At 35.2% G+C, this 27,454-nt stretch overlaps 1 protein-coding gene and 1 long non-coding RNA gene across 3 annotated transcripts in view; one reads left to right on the forward strand and one right to left on the reverse strand.

Annotated features, from left to right (window-relative positions):
• LOC138690956 (aminopeptidase A-like) overlaps positions 1-27,454 on the reverse strand; it is a 211,629-nt gene that overhangs the window by 111,735 nt on the left and 72,440 nt on the right. For both annotated transcript variants that reach the window (XM_069812546.1, XM_069812547.1), the window contains 2 exons: positions 8,022-8,166; positions 2,144-2,405 (listed from right to left, as the gene is read on the reverse strand). In XM_069812546.1, coding sequence (XP_069668647.1) covers positions 2,144-2,405; positions 8,022-8,166 — 407 coding nt within the window. The remainder of the gene's footprint in view (positions 1-2,143; positions 2,406-8,021; positions 8,167-27,454) is intronic.
• Positions 1-27,454, forward strand: part of LOC138690959 (uncharacterized) — a 1,057,789-nt gene that overhangs the window by 77,803 nt on the left and 952,532 nt on the right. The window lies entirely within an intron of this gene.

The raw sequence follows: 27,454 nt of genomic DNA on the forward strand, positions 1-27,454 counted from the left end.
GTGATAATGCCGGTGAAATGAGTCCGGGGTCCAGCGCCGAAAGTTACCCAGCATTTGCTCGTATTGAGTTGAGGGAAAACCCCGGTAAAAACCTCAACCAGGTAACTTGCCCCGACCGGGATTCGAACCCTGGAGCCAGACGCGCTGACCGTTACTCCACAGGTGTGGAGTCCAATATGTTTATGGCGTGCACATGCAAGAGCGGTTTATTGGCTTCATTCAGTTAAAACAACTAAACGCCGCATTTCTTGCAAATACAATAGAGGATCATCTAAAATGTCTTGGACTTCACATTAAGAAATGTGTTTCTCAGGCCTACAATGTTGCTTCGGTGATGTTGGGTCATTTAAGTGAAGTAAAAGTAAAGCTAATATCTGTAATCCTTACCCTTATAACATTATTATGTTCATAGACTCAATTTGGTGTTGGTAGATGTTTGTAAAAATGTTGAAGGGATTGGTCATTTGATTGAACTGTTAGAAGCTATTTACTCATTTCTATCACAGGGCACCTTAAGACATGACGTCTTTTTACAAGTCCAAATGGATGAAGGTTTGAAAATTTTCGAAATCCCACAACACTGTGATACAGGATGGGCTTCAAAATATACAACCGTTCATTTCTTCAAGAGCCGATTTAACTATGTTAGGTTGAGCCTAAAAAATTGTTTGACAACGATAAAAAGAAGGAAGATGTGGAAGCTACTGGATTGTTACATCAGCTGAGAAATTTGACACCCTATTTTATTTGGTATGTTTAGACGATATTCTTGCTGTTGCAAATTCATTATCGGAAGCACTGCAGTCTCCAACAATGGATATTAGTAAATGTTCGTCCCTCATTAAGGCAAACGATAGAGAACTTTTCAAAGCTCCGAAACGAAGAAAATTCGAAGAATTTTATTCCAGCGCTGTTTGTATGGCAGAAGTCTTCCGAATCAGTGTCTGCACAAGAAAAAAAGGAATCATTGGCCACGTCAATCTCTGGTAACCAGACTATTTCGTTACTGATGATGGTGGTGTTATGCGGAAGAGTTCCGATTCAAAGCAACAAGATAAAGTTTTCTTGAGAGGAAGTTAATATTAATATGCTTGATAATGTCATATCAGAAATGAAAAGACGGTTTGAAGAAAATTCTGTTTTCTGTGAAGCAATATTAGCTTGTGATCCAAAGTCTTCTGATTTCATGAACTTCAAGACGTTGCGAGAACTGGCTGACTTGTATGGATCTTTAAATTGCGTGTTAAACATAAACAAGGAACTTCTAGGAAAATAGTGTTCCCTAGTGAAATCAATGAATTTCAAATCAAAACTTATGTGACCTATATTATAAACTATAGAACATGAGCATGGATGTGGCATTCCAGGACCTACTCCAAGTTTGACAAATTATACTGATTCGTCCCATCATAACTGCATCCGCAGAAAGGACTTTTTCTGTATTACGACGAACAAAAACTTACACTAGGACAACTATGTCAAGTACAAAGCTTTGTAATCTAGCATTTTTATCCATCGAGAGGAGAAAAGTTGGGATTTTTTGTAGGACCCATCATCAGTGATGACAGATTCGTTGCTAGGAAATCTCGACGGCTCCATTTCACCCTATGAAGCGTTTGTATAGGTATGGCTTGCATGATTGTTTATCATAATTTTGCATATTATTAAATAAGACTTCCGAGAATGAGCTTCAAGATAGTTGACGGCAGCGGCGTTGTCAGGAGATGGGTCAGGTACTTTCTAAATTCCGCTTATCTGGCCCACCCAAAAAAATTAGACTGGCTACGCCATTGTTAATTACGCATTTCTGTATCGTCTCAGGTGAAAACCTGATTAATTTAATGTCAAATAAATGAGAATATACTATTCTAAATCAGTGATAATATGGGTAAATCATCTCCCTATCGAAAATATTTTCATGCTCCATATTAGGATTTAGCAAAATTGCCTATTTTTAACCTTGGACGAAAAAAGTGGGCGTTCCATGGGGAGATTAAGTTAAATTTTTGGTGGTCAGAACTAAATCTCACAGCGTTGCCAGGAGTCGAACCTGCATTCGTGCATTCGTTGTATTCGTTGTGCTATCACTTGAACCCCAGCTACAGTATTAACAATTTATGAAAATCTTGAATATAACGCTCACCGAGTTTTGGCAGCGGATATGGGATGCAGAAGTACCGGATGTAGAATTCGGTGATGTTGACCCCTACTTCAAGGGCATACTTCGTTTTGTTGACTTGGCCGGGAGTTGCGTATACGCTAAAGGGGAAGCCCTGGGAGATAGTTACGGGATCAAGTCGCTTGAAGTCGCACACTATAAAGCAGCTGAGGTATGTGACCATGGGCACTGATTCTCTGAACTCTACAGTGGTCAGTCCGGCCTCTGGATAGTTTTCAGTCTCCCCCTGTAACACACAATTAAGAACAGATACTACTATGCCAAAATTAGGGAATATTCAAACGTTACAGTACGTGTTCGTGCCTCTTATCACTACACTAGCCGTACCCGTGCGCTCCGCTGCACCTGTTAGAAATAAATATAAAGTAATTACATAATTAAAATAGGAACATTCGTGTTTGATAGAAGGATAAATCGTTTAATATGTTACTTAATTTAAATTGTATTTAAATAATTAAAATGCGGTCATTTTGGTCCAGAACGCAATCATTTGGTGCAATGACAATTCCTTTAACATGTTTCTTAATTGTTATTACATGCAACCATAGTTTAATGAAGATGGACATCATTTAGTTTTAATGTGTATACTTTATATTACTTGCTATATGTTTCAGAAGTTACTGTAATAACATTGTAGAATTATGTCCATCTAGAGAAACTACACTTTCCAATGGTGAAATAATAATTAAACAATTAATTAGCTTCCGATATTGCTTCATACAAACACAGAAACATTCTCTTAGGCTATGTTTAATAGCTTTCGATTGTTGTTGTCCAAGGCCCCTTATAGACGAAGTCATTTGTTTTTATTTCAGTACAGCGCCTTAGATGGCGTTGTTATTGTAATTTTAAAACTCATTTATCTCATTAAATATCAGTCCTATCAAAATTTTGTATAGAATAAAACTTATCGGAAATTATTTTTAAAGAAACGTTTGTTATGTAATATTTTTCATGAAAATCAATAATAAGCGAGATATTTCGTTTTATTTAATTCAGGCTCCCTTATAATCCCCCTTTTAAATAAAGTATTTTGAATACTATATAGCCTAAAATCTAACTTACAACGAACTTAATTTATATTCTAATTTTCATATAAATCGGTTCAGCCACTATCGCGTGAAAAGGTAACAGACAGACAGACAGACAGACAGACAGACAGACAGACAGACAGACAGACAGACAAAAATTTCAAAAAAGCGATTTTCGGTTTCAGGATGGTTAATTATACATGTTAACACCAATTATTAATGGAAAATCGAAAATTATCAGAAAAATTTTGGCTACAGATTTATTATTAGTATAGATTACCTTGTAAAATCGACTTGAAATTAGTTTCAGTCAGAGTTCGTGGATGTAGTAGAGTACTGTACTCCAGTCAGGAGAAGATCTCAGGGGAATGAGACACAGCGGGGTAATGCTATGAATGAATGTTGATGTCATAAGAAGTCATAAGGTCACACACGTGGGTACACGCATCTCCATTGGCTAACTCTCAAAGCACAAACGATAACACTGATACACACATATTTATACTACCCTAGTTACAAAATTAGATCACGGTTAATTTTCTGGTCTTTTAATCCCTCCATACAGGAAATAACACATGCAGGAGAGCGCATGTTTCTTAAACTGACGTTATAACGGCAATATTAGGGGAGAGTCGGGTAGTATCGGACATCGGGTAATATCGGACAGTGAGTTTCTTTCATCTACCACACGATGATAGTACCTGATTAACATGGCTACGTTTCTGTGATGTCGCATAGAGAAACGTAACCATGTCATTCAGGTACTACCATATGGTGGTAGATGAAAGAAACGCACTGTCCGATACTACCCGATGTCCGATACTACCGACTCTCCCCTACGTATCTACTTCGCTCCAATAGATGACGCAATAGTAAACACATTCTTTTCACGGTTAATCTCCTGGTTGGAGAACAGTAGTGCAATCACCTAGTCGGCCGTCTTTGTTATTCCATTTGAACACGTTTGGGATATAAATATTTAAAATAGAACTTAGATAATTCTAACTTTAATGGAATGAATTTCAAAAGAATCTTCCTACATTTTAGAACATTATTGTCTATCAATATACTAAGTACAAAAACTTAATTTAATAATTATTACAACATAAATATACATTTAAGTGTTCAACACATTCCTTCCTGCACAACATCACAATTATAGGAATTACAGCAATATGAACTTAATAAATTACAAATAATAACAATGTTGGAAATAAAAAATAATAAAGGTAAACACCTTGCCGAAATTTTAATTTCCTCTTTTCTGTAAATTTAACCAGGTTACCGGTACCTAAGAGTTATCAACGTAACCAAAGGAAATACACATATAAAGTAACTGCTTTGGACTGTATTTTACGAACACCTGACAGATTGATACAATGTACAGTATAATGAATTCTAAACCGAAACGCCTTTGTGAAAACTAATAATTACTAAGAACTTAGAAAGATTCACTCTGAGGCTAAACAGACGAAAAAGTACACCTTAAGGTTAATTACTATTGAAGATGTTGCCGTGGTGAAGTGGCAACATTTTTGGTGCATTTTTATGACGTGAAACCAACATGGCGACTGGGTCTTGATTACAGAAAAAAATAACAATAGAACATCACACTGACTTTGGAAAAATGATATTCTTAGCATAATTGGAACCCGTGATTATGGCTTTAGCTCTCGTGTACACCACATCATTCTATTTTGTTTTTACAGAAAAAATATATATCTCTGGTTCTGCGCTTCGATTTCTTGAGTCTGTTACATGTTTTCTATATTAGTTCAATGCTTCGAAAATCCCCCTATAATATGTGCCTATAATTCATGAAGAGAAAAAAAATATATTTACTGATATTTTAACAGTAATCACTGTTGATATAAAACGAGAATAAAATAACATTATAATCATGTCTGAGAGGTTTATGTAAGTTCAAATTCGTTCGTACATAAACAATTGATTTTCTCCGAGGTATGGCCTTGATGTCATAATCCATCATCTTTCATATGTGTGCGAGGGTGAGATATTTGTCGCGCCCCCATCACCCTGAAGTCGTCTACTGCCCAGACATTATGTTTGCTCCACGTGGCGTCATAGATTATTCAAGGGGAGGAAGAGAATCATTTTTCTTACAAATCGATACGAGTTTACTGTCCATAAAATTACGTTAGTTTACAGTCATTACTGAAGCATGCATTGTGCAGATAACAAAAGCAATATTATTTTAAAATTAGACATTTGAAATAGTATATAACGATACAAGGTTGGGAAGTGCTTTTTACAAAATCGGGAAAAAGTTTGGAAAACCAGCAGAGCGAATGTTTAAATTTCCGAGATTTTGTAATGCACTTCACAAACATGTATTGTACAACATTTCTTGCACTATCATATTTTTAAAATTCCAAATACAATATATTTTTCATTAAAAATTTAGAGCAATATTATTCTAAAGCCTTAATAAAATTGCACTGTAATGGTAACTAAGTAACAATAAATGCACTGTAATGGGTCTGTTTCAATATAGTTTTATGTTATGAAGAATAGTTTCCCTAGCAACAAGTTTGTGTGGTAATTCTAACTTTCAAGACCTAAGAACAATAGCTGTAAATACAGGAAAAAACACGATCGTGCAAAAAAAATTATTTCTGAACAACGCATAGTTACAGTTCAAAACATAGTAAATGGAAAATAGTGATTCATCCATTCGAATCAAGTTTTGATTGAAATAATTGTTCATTAAATAAATACAAACGTATTTATCCTTTCTATTTCATTTCGACTGTATATGCAATGAAAATTTGGAAGCAAAATATTCATTAAAATATTTTCCCAGTCATAAACGAAACTACGACTGATATTTATTCACAATGTTCTGCCCAAGGGCAGGTTTTTCACTGCAAACCCATAATTCTCCAAACTTTCATATTAACGACTGAAATAATATTGTTTATTACCGGTACTTTTTTATTTTTATTGTTTTACAGATTTGTTTAAAGAAAATAGAAATATCATTTTACTGTAATGATGACTAAGAAACAATGTAGGGTAAAGTTGCCTAAATGCGTGATACCCCTAATCCCGTGAAACTTTTTTAAAATTGAATGCCAGTCAAAGTTTGCCGTTCGATCATAGCGCCAGACATCTTTCTCTAAATAGTGCATCTTTCGCCTACTTTTGAGACATCGGTGAACTTCCTAGCAAGATACTCAATCCCGTTACATTAAGAGAAAAAATGTATCACGGAATTAGAGGTATCACGGAATTAGGCAACTTTACCCCATGTGATACATGTACAAGAAAGAAAGAAAGGAGAAAAGCTAAGAAAGGAGGACTAAATAGCAATATTGCATTACTATTTATATAATATCTGATCTTATATTTCACTGTGAATTTACATTGCATTTTTTATTATTTCTCTCTAATGTGATGATTGTAAAATTATTTCTGCATTTTATTCCGAACTTCTACGGCCAACTGCAAAGGCAGTCAGACGTCCTGAAAAAGGAATTTATATAATATACAGGAATATGTAATTCTATCTATCCTCTTATGTAGTCCAGGACACATTGCAGTACAATAAAACTTCTTCGATATATTTAATTTTACAATTTAAATTTCTTGGAGAGTTTATAAAACGATTGTGCCTTATGGGATTTTAAGTAGACATAAATCGTTTATTAATAGTGCTTTTGTTTCAATCCATAAATATTGGCGATGTTAGTTATCATTACAATATGTGTATTGAAATGTATTAAAATAGTCTTATTCTCCTTACTGGACGACTAATCTTAAATAAATAAATAGATAAATAAATAGATAAATAAATAGATACATGAATAGATAAATAAATAGATGAATGAATGAATGAATGAATGAATGAATGAATGAATGAATGAATGAATAAAAAATAATATATAATAAAATTGAGCACTTTGTCGACAGGTTTATAGATTTACAATACCGCATATCTTTACATAGAACTACGTGTGTGGGATCACTTGTTGACAGGTGCATAGAAATACGTGTGGGTTCGATCACATGTCGACAAATGTATATCTTTACTATGCTGCATATTTTTACCACCTGTGGGTGATGTAAAAAATGGGAAGAACAAGAGGAATATAAGGAGAAAAACAGGAACACAAGGTGAAAAAGAGAAATATAAGGACAGCAATTGAAATCCAAAGAGAACAATGAAAATGCAAGGAGAACAATGGGTCAGGTGCATATCTTTACTATGCTGCATATCTTTACCTACTTGTGGGTGATGTAAAAATGGGGAGAACAAGAGGAATAATCCAAGGAGAACAATGTAAATACAAGAAGAACAATGTAAATACAAGGAGAACATTGAGAATACAAGGAGAACAACGGGAATACAAGAATAGCAAGGGGAATACAAGGACAACGAGGGGTATATAAGGAGGACAAGGGGAGTATAAGAAGAAGGGGATATAAGGAGATTGAGGGGAATATAAAGAAAACAAAGGGCATACAAGAAGAAAAAGGAGAATACAAAGATAAGAAGGGAATATAAGGAGGAAACAAGAATAACGAGGGAGAGGATTGCATTTTTATATGACGGTCAATTACCAAGTTATCTCGGGGAGAACAGATTATGGGAAGATAACTAATGAAAAATACGTGCAGTATTTCTACGTTAGAATTGTTCCACGTCTTCAGAGCAGATTGAACCCTTGAACCTCGGTCCTACGGCAGGGATGGTAACAACTCGACCATAGAGGGCATAATTGAGAGATATAAAGAGCAAGAAGTCGATACAAGCCAAGGTATCTCGATTTGATATTACTAAAACTTACCACTTGATCCATATTCGAAAGAGCGATGTAACCATCCCGAGGTTTGATGAGCCGGATTTTGAAAGTGGGTTTGAATCCCGGTTCATCAAAACAAGGAAATGCCTGCCGTGCATACGTAGGCTGGAACTTTGACGTTGCAATTTTCCTGTAACAAGTACAATTATGAACATAATAATTAAATTAGGTAATTACTATAAGCAATAACTATGACCAAACCAGAAAGTAATATAATAAATAAATGAATAAGTAATAATAAATAAATAAATAAATAAATAAATATTTATTTATTTATTTATTTAATTTTTATTTATGTCTTTACTTATTTATTTATTTATTTACTTATTTATTTACTTGTTTATTTATGTATTTACTTATTTATTTACTTATTTATTTATTTGTTTATTTATTTATTTATTTATTTATTTATTTATTTATTTATTTATTTATTTATTTATTTATTTATTTATTTATTTATTTATTCATTCATTTGAAAAAGAGAAGGCAGTTCAGTAATCTTTATATGAAACCAGTCAACGTCAGGATAGGAGAAGAAATGTCTGAAGGAAGTGAAATAGGGAGAGGAGTACGACAAGGATGGCCTTTATCATCTATTCTGTTCAACATCTACTTGGAGAATTTAGTGAAGAACTGTTTTCGGAACACAGAAGAGGTGATAGTAGGAGGAAGAAGAATAAAGTGCTTAAGATTTGCTGATGATATGGCGTTGTTAGCAGAAGAAGAGACAATAGTAAAGGGTATGTCGCTGGAGCTAAATGTCAGTTGCTAATATGGGATGAATATAAATGCAAACAAAGACAATGGTTGTCGAAAAAAGTGAAGAGAAGCGACTAGAAGCATTTGGAATTTGGATATGGAGGATGGAGCGTGTGAATGGACAGACAGAATAAGAAATGAAGCTGTGTTGGAAAAGTGGGTGATTAAAGAATGATGCTGAAACTGATCAGGAAGGGAAAAATAAATTGATTAGGTCACTCTCTGAAAAGAAACTGCATACTGAAGGGTGCACTGGAAGGAATTATTAACGGGAGAAGAGTTGCGGACAGAAGAAGATATCAGATGATAGACGACATTGAGATATATGCAGAAAAAGGAAGGCAGAAAATAGGAAAGATTGGATAATGCTGGGTTTGCAGTGAAAGACCTGTCATTTGGCAGAACACTATGTATGTAGGCTGTATGCTGTTATTATTATTATTATTATTATTATTATTATTATTACTATTATCATTATTATTATGTATCAAAGTATCAAACTCGTGCACTGAGGCTGCTCTAAGGTGTAGATTTAATTTTCGTTTGACCAAAATACCAGTTTTATTTATTTTATTATAGTTTTATATTTCATCCAAGCTGAATGTCTTTTAAACTCACGATAAATTTTTGGACTCATATGGCGAAAATATCGTTTAAACCATTTCTATCGAGCTAGATAACTTCTCAATTAATACATCATCGTTAAGTATCTGATAATAAAATGTGAAGGTGTTTGCATATGCTGTTACGGAATAGTATATTATGCAACGAGCCAATAATTGTAGTAATTAAGACACGAGTATGTTTGTTTATGAAACGAGCGTAAGCGAGCGTCTTAATTACCGTTATAGGCAAGATTTATAGGACTGCTTTTGTTCGACCATAATTAAATATCTAAGTTTCGAATTTTTACAAATATTTTACCTTGTTACTTTAGTGATAATAAAATGGTGAACATGCTTGTATTTTCAGCGTGTTCTCGAGTATTGCAATACATGGCACGAGTGTGTTTTTCAGCGTGTTTCCGAGTAGTGCAACAGATGACAGGCTGTACGCTGTATTTGATATTTTGCAGGACTTTTTCTGGAGATTTTAACCTCAAAACAACACACATGAAAACACAGGAAATGAACTCAATTTATTATAATATTAAAATTAACATGAACAGAATTTATTTTATTTGAAATACATGTTGTTGATTGTGCAGTTTGTAAAATTTATCTGGGGAATGGTCCCAGTGGATTGTTCGAAGTTGGATTAATGTTTATTTGAGTGATTCGTTCAATGTCACTTTCAAAACTCGCGTCTGCCATTTTGGATTGATGTTGCGCGTACGATATTAACAAATATAGCATATTCTTAGTTGGAAATCGATAGTTGCTATAACATAGTGAATAGCAATATTTTAATGTATGTAATTAAGATACAATTACGCCACATGTAATGAGCGTATAGTATTGTCGAGTAAAAATATCTTGTTATGCATACGGTACTTTCTAGCATCTAGCTCGGTCATATCCCCATAGAGACAATCTGCCTGCAAATGAAATATTAGATAAGCTACAGCAACTTTCTTAGTTGACCAATAAGCAGTTATTTTTGTGGTCGTAGTAACTGCTAATAAAATTGTATGGTTTTTCGTGGTATGTGAAACTATCGCGGTGAAAGTTTCTTTCTCATTGAAGTACCAGAATACATAGTAGCGTAGCTAATCAGTGCAAGTCGGTGATGTATGTAAGTTCGAGTTTTTATTCTAAGTAGAACTGATTTATTTGTTCGGACTCCCGATGGATAAAAGTAGTCGTAGACTCTATTTCAGAGTCTTCCTCACTCAGATGATTTCTATTCCGTGTACAGACAGACCGTACAGATGGTTTATACAAGAATGAATGGTTGGACGAAGAATTGACTGTTTTTTTTTTTTACTTATTTTGTCGAATTTAATGTCATATTCGTAAAGGTTGATAAGGCTGGATTTATTGGTATTTTTACAGTCTTTTAGATATAAAATTAAACTTCTTATGATTATAAGGAAGGAGATATAAACATTAATCGTTTTATTTTATTGGAAAAATACAGAACAAAAGATGGTGTTACCAAAACTATCTTCTTTATAGGCTGTTTCGGTTATAAAAATGATTTTCAATAATGAAAGCTGTGATCTTCAAAATATGTAATATCCCCCTAACTCCCTGTTTGTCCAATATCCGTCTGAGAAAGATAGCGGCACAAATACAGAAGGCGGCAACTGATTATTGTATAAGAGAAAATGTACAGTCACTTCAAAAAAATTGACCGCACTATTGATAGTCTCCTTTTCAAGGTAGATATGACCGTCGTTCATTACAAATGCTATGTTTGGCTCTAGTTTGTCGAGTACGGCAAGTTCGAGATTCGCTCTGCAGAAGGCCTATCGTGTTTGTTCCACCTTGTTATAAAAATATCCGCTGTCATACACAATAATCTAACCGCTTAAGGATTTTAGCATAGATCTTGCGATTAGATTCAAATATGAAATAAGACGAAGTCTGTAATGTTTTGGTTGCTCTCTCATGTTCGAACATTGCAGGATACTAGTAGATATGCTCTTAGCGAAGGAACAGCGAATGAAAAGTGCGAACATTTACTATTCGTCCTGTTCGGGCAGAGAGGCCGTGGTCTACTGACGATGTTGCATCCAGACGTTTCGTCCACAGCTACGGTATACATCTTCAATGGGGAGATACACGCGGGCGAAATGATCTCCTCGGTGTACCAGGGGCAATTGATGATCACACTGTAGACCACGGCCTCTCAGCTCGAAGAATCGATCAAGGCTTATGATCTCATTATCTCATCTCATTAGCCCATCTCCCATTATGGAAAATTCTTAACAATCAAAAAGTTGAAGAACTACCTGTCAATTTTATTAAGAGGTTCGACCACTCATCGTGGGTAATGATCAAAGTCGGACGAAAAGTATCTGAGGAGTTTCAGATAAGTCAGAGATTTAAGACAAGGATGTGGAATATTCTCAACTCATTATGTATAGAAGAGGTGCTAAGAAATTGGAAATTGTCATGCAGAATAAGTTATACACTCGCTACAGTTTGCCGACAACAGAGTAGTAATTGTCCAAGACCGTCGATAATCTGTATATAAGGGCGGCCCGTCCTTAGGGACCACCGGGCCCGTGCTCCACCAATATTTCATTCACCAGCAATTTTCTTTTCGCAATTAAAATGCATAAATTTTGTTCAGGACAGTGTACTGGATTCATAATTGCGTCAGTAAATTTCGTAACACGGCGCAATATGTGTCAGTAAAACGTCAAAGATAGTATGACACTATGAGATTGGGCCCGCGTCGAAGGGCCCCACAACTTGAATCACTTTAGCGCTCAACTGCCATGGTGCAAGGTATGCAATGTTCGCTATCGACGGAGATTCACGAAGTGTTACGAAGTTACCGTCACGAATATAATGTTTCTCGTTGGGGACCGACGAACCTGGCTCGCCTGCCGGACGGAAGCGAGTCGCAGTTATTTGTTGTACTGTGGGTCGCAGTGCCACTGAACAGTGGGTTAATTCTAGAAGTGTCCGTGTGAATTTTGAATAGCGCATGCGAGCGAAGTGTGAAAACATGAATAAAGTGGATTAGCTATTAAAACATTGTTTTCTTCGTTAAAATTAGAAGATAGACTTGAAGTTAAACGACTAGGCACACATCAACCTAATGGCATGAGTTTTACACAGGTGGATGGTATGAAAAGGAGAAATTTCTTCAGCTCGTGCTTCACAAAGAAGTCCTGGCTAACTGTAAGTGACGAAAAAACAAAGTTTATTTTATTTCTATTGTCTATTGTTTGGTGGCGAAGAACTGTGGACGTCGACAGGTTGCAAAGATCTAAAACATTTAAGGGAGCGCAACAAAAAACAAGAAGAAAGTGTAATACATTTACAAAATGCTTGTAAGTTTAAACTATTTGGTACAGTAAATATCGCAGCAGAAGTGGATTCCGCGGTCAAATTTTCAATCCAGAAACACAACGAACTGGTCACAAAAACAGACATATACTAGCAAGGGTAATTTATTCTTTAGTATTTTGCGGAATTCACGCATTATAACTGAGGGTTCAGAGCGAAAATCAGGGATCTGCAAATCGGAGAAATTTGTTAGACATGTTATCTTTACTTGCCAGTCTTGATAATGTATTGGATGAACACTTAAACAGTACTTCTGTTTTTAAATATACTTTACACATTATACAAAATGAATAATTATTAGATAGTGTGTATGATGTATACATCAAGATCTGAAACAGAACATTAATTCTACAGAATTTGTTGTTGTACAGGTTGACGAAACAACAGACATAACATGCAAAAGCCAATTTGTTATTATTTTGAGATACATAAAAGGTTGTAAACCTGTGGAAAGGTTTCTTTCTTTCAAAGAGGTAAACAACCGCACGGTTAACGGTCTGAGCAAGGTTCTAAAACGAAGTCTATAACCTTTCAATTTAGAAAATAAACTCATAGCTCAAGTATATTATGATGGTGCTACAGTAATGAGTGGTAGTTTTAGATGTATTGTGCTGAATTAATTTTTAAGCAGAAATAATTAACTAAAATGAAATAAAAAATCTTGGTGCATTATTTAACGTATACCGCAAAATTTGTAAAATATCTGGCCCCACCAACAAAAATGATCACGAGCCGCCACTGTCTGTATTTTTTCACGTGACGTATCTTCTGTCGTCTCTGAGTTCAGTAATGTATCATAAGTGAGGCTTTTGTCGTCAGTATTTTTTTAATTGCCATACATTAAAATAAAAGTAAAGTAGGCTTTCAACAATTTATTGAACCTTGAATTCCCTACAAAGATCAAAGAAATTTTAACACAGTAATGCTGAGTAATGACCTAAATCTTTATGTGTGTTGCTCAAAATGTCCACTATTAGCATCTTGACATAACTTGGCTCTTCAATTACCTCCCACATAAGGTTATTTAATTGCTGAGGGTTATATTAGCTATTGCTGCTGTGACTTGTAAATCTAGTGGAATTGTTGGTGGTGTTGAATAAAGAACATTTTTATGAGGAAATACAAAGAAGTCTAATATCGATAATGATATCAGGTGATCAGTCTGCCACGTAACAAGTCCAGAGTATAATAGTAACGCCCCATTTTGCACCAAAATTAATCTTGGTAAGGTTCAACGTGGAATATCGATTAAGGGACAGATTCCTCTAAAAAGACTAAAATACCGCCAAATTCTTTAAGTTTCAAGACCCTAACTAATGCTACCGAGGTTAAAAATAATTTATATCTAAAATAATAGGGTATCTAATCCTAGTTTAAAACAAAAAATTTTAATCGCTTAAAATTTATAATTATATAATAATTTGTTCACCACTGCAATAGCAAGCATGTAAATATTCATCTGATTTAAACCGCGATTTTCCATAGCAGCTATTGTTTTTTTCCAAATATATTAAACAAAATACTATCAATTCAAACTTGTACCCAGCCTGCGCACTATTAGCTCCATTCAGTCATACAGATTTCCCATTAATTCGTGACTCCACCTTCCCCGGCTGAGACGACTAGACCTGCAGTTAAGCACTGCTCAGTGACGGATTGTATCATACTAGTAGCTTTTACAAACGTTCTCTCTTGCTGGTCGCCTGATATACATCACTGAAGGTCAAGCGGAAAGGACATGGGAGGAGGGTTCAGATATATATATCATTTTCATCAGATTCAGAATTTGAAGGAGAGTCAAATATTTACAGCGTGTCCCATTTGAAATAAGAAAGTTAATATGATTTCGAGTTATGTCGGAAATGGTATTTAAAGAACACACACGCACACACACACACACACACATATATATATATATATATATATATATATATATATATATATATATATTGTATATTTTATATCACATAAACACTTCCCCAATTTACATTTAAATATTAGCATAACTATAAAATATATTTAGGGACTAGCAGAATGGGTCCTGTTGCATAAAGCTACAATTACTATTTTACTAGTGACAAATTAGTAAATAAGTAAAAGACCAGTCATTTCCATTACATAAATCTGTATTGGTAAATTTGTCACCACAAGTGATAAGCACTAGTAATTACCAGGGAAAGGATTTATATGTAAATACATATTTACTTATAAAGCTAATATAATTTATATTTTGCATTATCTTTATGTTTCACAATGTGTATGGTTGAAAAATCCTACTTTTATTTTCCATATTTTTCCATATTTTAGAGTTTAGTACATATTTTCGTTAATTTCCATATATTTTCCATATTTCATATAAAACAGTCCATATTATATTAGGTTTAACAATAAAACAAAACAAAATTCCATTAACTTTTAAAAATACATTTCAACAATAGAGATTTAAACACATGTTCAGTAATCCCTTTAACATCAGAGTTATTTGAAAATTAGCAGTCCTATCAACAATGGGAAAGTAAGTTACAAAACTGTATTAATTTAATTTAAAATTTTTAACAGACTTCAGTTGTGCAGCTCAACAGTTAAATGCCAGTCAGAGTACACATAGGTTCAGTTTTGTAAATCATACTATAAAGACGGTAAATATGCCAAAAGTACGTCATTCAGTCAATTTAAAATCAAAACTAACAAGTTACATTTCAGAATTTAAAGAAGATGGTTTATCAACTGACAATAAAATATTATTTTGTAATTTGTGTCAGTGTGCAGTATCATCTACACAAAAGTTCCTGGTGCAACAACACATTACAACTAGTAAACATCAGGCCAACAAACAACTAAATTCCAAGCAGAGACAATTGTTTTTAACACAACCAACAACATCGAATGTAAGATCTGAGTTTAACATCGACCTGTGCCGTTCTCTCATCTCTGCTGATATTCCTCTCTACAAACTAAAGAATAAGGTCTTCAGGGAATTCCTTGAAAAATATACTCAACATACAATCCCGGATGAGTCAACACTTAGGAAGACGTATGCTCCATCCATCTACGATGAGACAATACAGAAGATAAGAGATGAAATTAAAGATAGTTCAATTTGGGTTTCCATTGATGAGACTCCCGACAAAGAAGGTAGACTTGTTGGTAATGTAGTTATCGGTTTGTTAAGTGAACAATATTCTGAACGAATTCTTTTACATTGTGATGTTCTAGAAAAGTGCAATAACAAAACTATAGTTAAACTGTTCAACGAAGCTATGGGTATCCTGTGGCCAAAGGGTATTATGTACGATAATGTGTTATTCTTTATTAGCGATGCTGCCCCTTATATGGTCAAAGCTGGACAAGCATTATCTGTTGTATATCCTAAATTGACTCATTTTACTTGTGTGGCGCATGCATTTCATCGTGTGGCAGAAGTGGTCAGAGACAATTTCCCTAAAGTAGATTTGTTGATTTCATCAGTGAAAAAAGTATTTCTCAAAGCTCCCAGTAGAGTTAACGTGTTGAAAGAAATGTACCCTGAAATTCCATTGCCACCAAAGCCAATTTTAACTAGATGGGGTACATGGCTAGAAGCAGTTGAATATTATGCCGAACATATAGACTCTATTAACAATGTTCTCCTTGCATTGGACTCTGAAGATGCAGTCTCAATTGATACTGCGAAAACAGTTACCTGTGACATAAGTGTGAAGAATGACTTAGCTCACATTCAGCATACATTTTCATGCATCATAAAAACGCTCAAAAGTCTCCAAAATAGGCACCTTTCACTATCTGAAAGTTTTGAAATTATAAATAGTACTGTGGAACAACTGAATCGTGGTAGAGGTAAAGTTGCAGATGCAGTAAGAGCTAAGGTGGACACTGTACTTTCAAAAAACCCTGGATATGAAGAACTACAAAAGGTTGTTGCTGTGATGAGTGGTGAATCAACAGTGAAGATTAACTTGGACTTATCCCCAGCAGACATTGTGAAATTGAATTATGTACCAGTTACTTCTTGTGACGTCGAACGCTCTTTTAGTCAGTATAAATCTATCCTCAGAGACAATAGAAGAAGATTCACTTTTCAGCACTTGAAAGAAATGTTTGTAACCTATTGTTATGGTAACAGACAATAAAAATTGTGTTTTGTTGAAACTACATTGGAAGATAAGGTACGTCCATTATATTTTTTGTTTAGTTTGATTAAAATGTACCAATATTTAACGTACATAGTCATTTTTTTATAATTTTAAGTCCATATTTAATTCCATATTTTGGTAAAAATCCATATTTAATTCCATATTTTGGTAAAAATAACTACATATATATTTACATATTTCATATATTTTTAGTCCATATAAATCCGTTCCCTGGTAATTACTAACAGTTTCATTTATTTTACCAAAGAATTGTTGCATAACAATTTGTCATTTGTAAAATAGAATCGCGAGCACGTTTTCTACCAATCCTTTGTTTTTGATAAACTTTCTTAAAAGTGTAGAAATACTATTTTTAATGTAACATAACTGGGTGGGTATCGATTACGCGCGAAAAGGTCAAAATCTCATCAACTGCGCGCGGACAGCTACTTTGTAAACACATAAACCACGTGCGGACAGCTATATTGTAAACACATCAACTGCGCGCAAACAGTTATTCCGTAAACATATCAACTGCGAGCGTCAGTGCACCTTTGCAATTTTTATATAAATTTTATAAAAGTAGAATGTCAGTATAGTAGTAGTGGTGGCGGTGGCGGTGGCGGTGGCGGCAGCAACAGCAGCAGCAGACAAAGTAATATAATGAGTAGTAACACTGCTCGCGTTTGCCAATATCTGTACATTCTGCTTTACAATGAATGACAATTTTGACTACGTATTCATATACGAAATGAAAATATATTTATGCGAGATAGTGCGTATTTGCTTGCTTTGCGCACAAAACCAATACGTGGTAAGTGTGAAATACCACATTCAGTATTCCCAACGTAACACACATAACAATTTCCCTATTCTTACCGCTTAAGCGTCATATCCATTTTACTGCTTTAGGCTTTTAACATATTAGTTTTAAAGACGTTCAATATAGTAATAATTATAAATTGGAAACTTACCACTGCAATTTCACCTAAATTGCACTGTTAATTATTGTTTTTAAATATTTGCAAAAATTAAGTAAACTCTACAACACCACAAAAGTTACTGCATTTGTAATGCAAGTAACATTAAGGAAGCCGTGAAAAAATCAACAAGATTCCAAACTCATCATAGACTGGGGGAAAAAAAAGACAGACGTATATCACGGCCTGCTGCAGTATAGTAAACACAGAAAACATTTTATAGGAACAATGTTGAAGATAGATATATTTGTTTTCCAAAGTTGCCGTCATTGAACAGAAACCAAGATGGAGATTTCATTGCAACTAATTAGAAATTCCTCTTTCTGGTATGTAATAAACGATCTTCGCACAAAATAATGTACGATACACGAGCGGTATGTTTGTTTTCATGTTCTCGGAAAGTAAAAAAGCTAAACTACGTTTCGCTTTTTCAATATTTTCCTCGAACATGAAAACGTCAACATACCGCTCTTGTAACGCATATTACTATTATATATGAAAATATATTTATTATTAGACTAACAACGACTCCTTAAATGTATGTTTTTCAACCGTACTAATTTAAGGACACTCTGTTAGTCTGATAGAATTTTTGTTGATGGAACTTATAATTACTGTTGTAATTTTTTATCGATTAATTACTATTCATATTTCAAGAATTGTTTCATACATATCCTTAGTATTTTGTTTACTTCCCAGCAAATGAGCAGAAACGTATTATACGAGTAACATGTTCAATAAGCTTGTCACTGTTTACGATAATATTAATATTAAGCTTCAGCCATCAATAATAGTAGCAGATTTTAAACAATCTACTCGTAAAGAGCTGTGAAGCAAGTGTGGCCTTCATCTATCATTGGTTGTAGGTTTCATATAACACAGGCATGGTGGAGAAAAAAAAATCCAAGCTTTGGACGGTTAGCGAGACCGCGAAACCAGGTGGCCTGGGTTCGATTCCCGGTTGGGGCAAGTTACCTGGTTGATGTTTTATCCGGGGTTTTCCCTCAACCCAATACGAGCAAATGCTGGGTAACTATCGGTGCTGGACCCCGGACTCATTTCACCAGCATTATCACCTTCATCTCATTCAGACGCTAAATAACCTAAGCTGTTGATAAAGCGTCATAAAATAACCTACTAAAATAAAAATAAATCCAAGCTTTGGGCCTTTCATCTGAATATAAGGACATTAATAGCGAAATTAGCATATGGTTACACTGGGTATTCGCCCTAACATTTCTTTGTTCCCCAGCATGTAGGTGATGCTTTTGTTGAGGATTTAATGGGGTATTCGCCCTAACATTTCTATGTCCCCCAGCAATTAGGTGATGCTTTTGTTGAGGATTTAATGACTATAATTCCCACAAATTCCATTGTAACTAACTTTGCTGATTACATAACTTCTAATTTCATACAGTCAGATGCAACATTTTCTCCCGAAATTTGGGCTTCAGATGCAATAACATCAGAAAGAACCACAAATGCTTGTGAGACATTTCATAGGACTTTCGGCCTGAATTTTAACATCACCCACGCACGCACATAGACACACACACACACTTACTTTTGTTGATGCCATTATCCAGACACAGACTAGCACATACTTACTTACTTACTTACTCACTCACTCACTCACTCACTCACTCACTCACTGGCTTTTAAGGAACTCGGAGGTTCATTGCCGCCCTCACATAAGCCCGCCATTGGTCCCTGTTCTGAGCAAGATTACTCCAGTCTCTATCATCATATCCCACCTCCCTCAAATCCATTTTAATATTATCTTCCCATCTACGTCTCGGCCTCCCTAAAGGTCTTTTTCCCTCCGGCCTCCCAACTAACACTCTATATGCATTTCTGGATTCGCCCATACGTGCTACATGCCCTGCCCATCTCAAACGTCTGGATTTAATGTTCCTAATTATGTCAGGTGAAGAATACAATGCGTGCAGTTCTGTGTTGTGTAACTTTCTCCATTCTCCTGTAACTTCATCCCTCTTAGCCCCAAATATTTTCCTAAGCACCTTATTCTCAAACACCCTTAACCTATGTTCCTCTCTCAAAGTGAGAGTCGAAGTTTCACAACCATATAGAACAACCGGTAATATAACTGTTTTATAAATTCTAACTTTCAGATTTTTTGACAGCAGACTGGATGATAAAAGTTTCTCAACCGAATAATAACAGGCATTTCCCATATTTATTCTGTGTTAAGTTTCTTCCCGAGTATCATTTATATTTGTTACTGTTGCTCCCAGATATTTGAATTTCTTCACCTCTTCAAAAGATAAATTTCCAATTTTTATATTTCCATTTCGTACATCACAGCACATACATCAAAATTAATGATAGCGACTGTGCCAAACCTAATTCTGTTTATGAAAAGAGCAGAAAAAATATATAAAATAGCTCATTTCTTAATACAGACAAGAATATATCAGGCGATTACATTTTTTAAAAGTCGTGTCTTATTATTATAATAAGAAACAATTTTTGACAAGTACTCAGTTCGGGTATTACCATTTTAACTTCTTGACGCGTATCCAGTTTGGGTACTAGTATTTTAAATTTCTTGCCAAGTACCCAGTTCGGGCATTTTTAACCATACCTATTCATAAAATAGAGTCCTATGTCTCTGAAAAATAGGATTAAAAAACTGACCCCTGCGCGTAGTTGATATATACCCAGAATTAACTGCCGCGCGTAGTTGATATGTACCCACTGATATCCCAACTGACCGCCGCGCACAACTGACGAGTTTCTGGCAGGTAAATTTTGGGTGGCGCGTAACTGCCACTCTCCGACATAACTTAATCTTCAAGCAGTGACAGTGAATAATAAATTCATACGTAGGCGGAGGAGAACATTTAGAGCAAGAATGAATACTGATCTTAAACAATTTCAGTTTAAAGAAAGATTCTGCATGCCAAAAATTAAATTTGAGATATTGCTTGCTACTGCAAAGCCTTAAGGTTGACGCTCACTGGCACGAACCGACCGGAACGGAAATCTACAGCAGTCCGTCTTCCGCGGAAGCTCTGACGCTCATTGCTCGGAATATTCCGATACCAGTCGACAGGCAGTCTGGTTTAAACATGGAGTGGGATAGTAGTGATAGTAGCAGTTCCGAAGATGATTTTATTTTACTGAGTCTTTCAGCTGGTGAGGAGGAAAATAAGGAAAGAAAAAAGAAAATATGGGGGCATAACTAGAGCCTGGATTTTATGTAATATGAAAATGTGAAATATGTAGCTAAAAATGACAAAATATGTAGATAAATATGTAATAAATAAAAATATATGTAATTTAAAATCTAAGCTTTATTAGATGTATTTTTGCACACTGATAAAAAATTACAGGGGCACATGTGATTCAACCTCATTTAATTATTGTTTGGAGGCGCAATTAATAATTGAATATTTTTCCATATTTTCTGCGGTCATTGATCATCTCGTCGATGACAACCCATACGTAGGAATCATCAAGTTCAGCTCTAATCGTTTCCCTTGTGTGAGTATAGCAGGAGTTCAAATAACTTTTCCGGAGTGTTGATTCATGCGAATATTGAAGTTGCAGAATTTGCGTAGGAATGCTTGAAACTTTGGAACTCCAAGTTTATACCATAATATGTTGCAGCAACCATTGCCATGCACAAATTTTTTATGAAATTCACTGGTAGAAGACGAAGAATGTTTCAGCACCACTTGTGCAAGAAGAACTTGTTTCTTTTCGATGAAGCACGTTTTTTTATTTCTTACATAAAGTTCAGTTTTTAAATGCTGTCCGTCCACACCTGTGGAGTAACGGTCAGCGCGTCTGGCTGCGAAACCAGGTGGCCCGGGTTCGAATCCCGGTCGGGGCAAATTACCTGGTTGAGGTTTTTCCGGGGTTTTCCCTCAACCCAATACGAGCAAATCCTGGGTAACTTTCGGTGCTGGACCCTGGACTCATTTCACCGGCATTATCACCTTCATTTCATTCAGACGCTAAATAACCTAGATGTTGAGACAGCGTCGTAAAATAACCCAATAAAATAAAAAAATAAATGCTGTCCTAATTGTGACTTCATGGAGCACCCAATACGTTTGACACACTTTGCACATCACGATTTTACCATCGTAGTAAAGGAATCGTCAATTCAAATCCAGTATTTTAACTTGGATGCGAATGGCAGTAGACTAGCTACTTGTATCACCTGATGTCAACATAAGCTTCTCAAGAAAACAGAAGAAAAAAAACTATTGTTTTCTTTTAGAGCAACTGATTGGGGGTGTTCGTGCGAAACTGTCATACCAACAGGGTAGCTTTCACTCTTCCTTCACCGCATTAGCACTACTATGACCCACCCTTCGCATTGGTATTTGTTCCTATTTTACCGTTACTTAAGGGATATACAAAATTAATTAGCATTGCAAAGAGATGTCCATTTTTGACACAATGCGTTATTACTTTCAATTATTAAATTACATTTATACACTAGAGTTGAAGGGATAAGCTTTATAAACAATTTTAAAACATAACGTAGGAGTTAAGTAGAGGGAAAATGTGTGAATAAATGTGTAGTCCTTCAAAATATGTAAAAATATGCAATATATGCCAAAATATTTATTATGCACAAAAATATTAAAACCACTTAAAACTTCGGAATAACGATCTCTTTAGTATGATTCGCGGACATTTCTGCTTTTCTTATAGGTACATATATAGGAATAGAACATGTAATTAAATAAAATCCTGGCTGTAGTCATAACATTATAAAAAAATGTGTTTTTGTTGAATTTAACCATCTTTTCCCAGATTTGTGTGAAGATCCAGTAATGTTTTTTTTCAGTAATTTCGTATGAGCGAAGAAAATTTTTATAACTTCATCTGTTATTAGCACCTGAAATAATGAAGGGAAAAATCACATTTCGAAGATATCAGCACAGGTGAGCGATTAGCACTGTAAAAATTAACTTTTCATCATCCATTTTAAGAATAACCTGACTGAACAACGCACCAGCACGTGTTGAGTGGGAAAGCACTGAGAACAGCCAACACAGTTTTCTCCGAAGACCATCGAAGAGATACGAATGCTGACGATCTCCGTCAGCCGTCCCGGAAATTTCCGCTAGGGCCGTGTCGCGAGAACCCTGTCCGTCAGGACCGGCAGCCGGTTGCTTCCGTTCGGACAAGCGAGCGTTTGCCGTTTGAAAAACAAGCATACGTCTCTCGCAGAATATTTCCGGTTCGTTCCGTTCCGGTCGGTTCGTGCCAGTGAGCGTCAACCTTTATTTACGTGTCCACACCTGTGGAGCAACGTTCAGCGCGTCTGGCTGCGAAACCAGGTGGCCCGGGTTCGATTCCCGGTCGGGGCAAGTTACCTGGTTGAGGTTTTTTCCGGGGTTTTCCCTCAACCCAATATGAGCAAATGCTGGGTAACTTTCGGTGTTGGACCCCGGACTCATTTCACCGGCATTATCACCTTCATCTCATTCAGACGCTAAATAACCTTAGATGTTGATAAAGCGTCGTAAAATAACCTACTAAAATAAAAAAAAATTATTTACGTCTTGCAATACAATTTTATATGAAACCAAGAGAAGGCTATTTTAATAGTAATCAAACAGACTATTTAAAAATTAGTAATAATATCTATTTGAAAGATAATGTGTAAAATAATACCTGCATACCATTGCTCTCTTCCTAAAGTTCGGCGAAATTTTCGCTCGTGTATATTTCCATTTCTTACCGGTGGTACAGACTCAGTAACAAAATTTGGGCGACCTGAATTTTCCAAGTTCCAGTTGTAACCTGCGCATGCTCAGTAAGCATGATTGGAAATTTTGTTTCTAGGTCTGTACCAGACCAATTAATTGACCACAGGTGTGGGGTTGTTCCCATTTATTTTGATTTTACTTCCTTCGTCAAATTGGAAGAAAACTGTCTAAATTGTATATCATTTTCTTCTCTTACTTTATCAAGAAACATGACGTAAAGATCGTTTCGTGACATTTTTACAACAATGAAACATATAAATGTTGAATATTTTCTGTGCATCGTACATTATGATTGTCATTCTTCTTCTGTAATTAAATAAATGCAAAATTAAAAAATACTTTAAACTGATTTTAGTATATGACACTATTGTTTTCGCAATATTTTAAAACAGAATTTCTCATTATGGCTGCCTTTCTCTTGTAAAATACGCTAGTCATGACAACTAGTAAAATGGTATTATGCAATACAAATTACTAAGACTTATCGTTTGTCATCCATATATTGGTAAATTGTCACTTGTCATCTTTTATGCAGACCTAATAGGCCACTGGTACTGTCTGGTAGTCTGTAGCGGTCTTCCACGTCTTCGGTTAACGGTATATTAGACCAGGCATGTCAATTGATGCCCACAGGAGCAAGCGCGCGCTTTAGAGCCCAGGAGAGCCTGAGCGCTTTACAGCGGAAAGGAAAGAGACAGACGAAAGAGGTGGTATATGCCGCTTGGTCGAGCTATATTCAGGGATGGCCAGCACTGATTCAATAGATATAGGGAAGAGAACTTATTAAAACTGTATCCATGTTAATTTTTAGATTTGTCTGAGAAGTATAAGTGCATTATAAGAATGTAAATTTTAATTTTAATGCTCATTTTTCACATGTTCGATTTTTTTTATTCAAAAGAAATATTTTCTCAACTTTTCGTATAGAAAAGTGAAAATTTTAGGTATAGGCCTATTTATTTAGTAGCCTTACAGAATGTTTTCGTAAATCTAATGTACCGTATATACGTATTACTGAAGATAGTGTATTGAAAATTTTTAAAATATTCGCATGGAAATTGTTTGTAAGGAAATGAATTAACAAAGCAACTACTGTTACATCATAAGCAAAAGATACGTGCCCATGTGTTGTAAAAATGTCAGCTCTATAGCTTCAGCAGATTTCGAGAAAATAATTTAATATTCTGATGATAGGAAGTTGCTCACACATATCACCTTAAAAGCATAATGCGATAAGAGTTTTGTTATTTAATATTAGTTACACTTAAAACAGATACAGTACCTAGGTAACTTTGCTTTGTACTGTAATATTGTTTTGATTAGTTTATTGATTACCTTTGTAAGGCTAAAGATACCATCAATATAAATTCCAACTTATCATGTCATACTCAATCTCTTTCTTTGGAATATCACTTTCTTTATGAATGATGTGTTTCATCCACTTAATATAGTATAATATTATACTACTATGGAATTTAAGTGAATATTCCTTCTTAACTCTCTATTATGTTATTAAGATTTAAAACACGAGTGCAATATTAAGAAATCAGTGTTAGTACTTTTGTTTTACAGACAATATAGATAATATTAAACAGAAAGAAGCCATATAAAAATAACGACATAAAACTTCACGTTCCGTTTGAAGTTTGTGCACTACTGTTTTCTTAATGCAACAGGTTGCTTATTCATATACACAACCCTTCCTCTTTCCATACTTAGCGCTTGCTGCCCGCGCACGACGTCAAGGTCAGAAAAATGCGTTTGCTTTGACATCACTGTATTAGACAATCCCGAATCTTCTACTTTTTGGCACTCGTTCATTCTCTTTTTGAACTGTAGATACTTACTGAATACCGGGTGTTACATCTTCACCCACTAACATCTTTAGTAAATGAATTGACATTTAACTGAATGGCCGAGTAACATTAAAGCAATGCGATATAGGACGTAACTTTCATGATATCGTAATCTCTCGACCAGAGCATGGCGTATAGTGTTTCCAACTGTAATGTGACACCGGTGACCCGCTAAATTACATATGATGACCCATCATTAACCAACTCCGCAATTTTAAATGTTATTTGATTCTGTTATGCAAGAAACACTCGGCCCATAATTATAGATCGTGAATCTCTTTTACATCTCTATACATAGTAACTTCTTAGAAACCTCATTCTCATACGCCCAAAACACCGAACTGCAACGTATTTAAAGTCAATAACTTTACTCTTAACAAGCATTTCAAACATACTGTAAGTTTGATTTCGAACTTAAATAAGGAATGTATGTAACGTTATGAGTAATTTTCTTTACCAATTTATGTCTTTGACGAAGATATTACAATCCTCTGACTGGATACATTGCATGAAATATCTATATATATAATTTGAACTGGTAATGGAAATTACGGGAAAACGGCTGAACGGATTTTAATAAATTACCCCTCATTTTGAAGCTTGGAAACCAACGTTTTTTTAGAAAAATAGAACTTTCAGTGAAATATCAATTTTCCTACATCATTTTCTTATTTTCCAAAATCCATCTGTCGTCAGTTTTGAGAAATAATGGCTTTTCAGAATAAAACAAAACACAAACACACTACAATAAACAATAGGATATTACACGAAGGCCATGGCCTGCAGGATTGCTGACATATTTGGAGTTCAAATTCAATTGGTTATTAAAAACTTCAAGACTTAAATAATTTACAGGTCTGATTCTGCGGTGTGTAATTTTCTGAGTACAACTGTGTATTGTGTATTGGATATTAAACTCTACCAAATTTGACGTGGTTTGATGGCATTATTACCATTATAAATTAAATATTATTATAGTTAATGCCATTATGTGACTATTTTCCATTAATTAAACATATTAATGCTATATTGATGATATAAAAGTGAAACGTTTTGGAGTTATGTAAGTAGATGTAGGGAATATCTTAAATTAGATCTTCATTTCTATAATTTGAGTGGCGGCTGTATAGTATTGTGACAGCCGGGATACGATCTCACGACAGGCAGAAGGCGGTCAAGGTCGGCGGTGGTTCGGTGCGCCAATGAAGTTGCGCGCGCATCTGCTTCCTGGGGCATGTGCTGTGGCGTAGAGAGGAGAGGAGAGACGGCGCCTGCGGCTGAGGGGGAGAAATCCAGAGAAGTTTCAGGAAGCGTTACCATCTCGGTATCTGAAAATTGTTCGCGAGATCGTACTTTCCCGGAAACTATGGTTTAGTTATAAATACGACAGGCGAGTGAACTTGAGCAGTTGTTGTTATAGTCGGTGGACAGCAAGCCAGCCAGTCTTGTGTAGCAGTGAAGCCAGCTTCGAGACCGGAGTTCGACTTGAGCTGTGTGAGCGTCCGAAGTCCTGAGTTTGACTGCAGTGGACCGCAGTTGAGGGACCTAAGTTCGAAGTTCAGGGACTGTCTCTGAAGGTCTGGGGTTCGAGATATTGTGAACTCGAGTGACTGAGCTAAAAGAATTAGCCAAGCAAACGAACTGTGAACTGTGAACTGAGAACTTACAGTTCTGTTTTGTAAATAGTGCTTTGTGAACATTAGTTAAGATTAACAGTTCATTGTTGTTCTCAATAATCCAAGTAAATTTTCATTGTCGTCTGTGGAGTGCAATAACGAATACTGTGTTACTGTGTGGGGTGGAAATCCCATTGTTGACGGAGTGTTCACATTCAATTATAGAAAGTGTTTATTGTTGAAACAATAAAATTACATTATTGATTTGTAATAAAGTTACAGTATATATAACTACAAAATTTACATAAGATAATAATATTGTTATTAAAAATCAAATATTTTTATAGTTATTA

This window comes from Periplaneta americana, chromosome 16, assembly GCF_040183065.1.
Source record: "Periplaneta americana isolate PAMFEO1 chromosome 16, P.americana_PAMFEO1_priV1, whole genome shotgun sequence".
NCBI lineage: Eukaryota > Metazoa > Arthropoda > Insecta > Blattodea > Blattidae > Periplaneta > Periplaneta americana.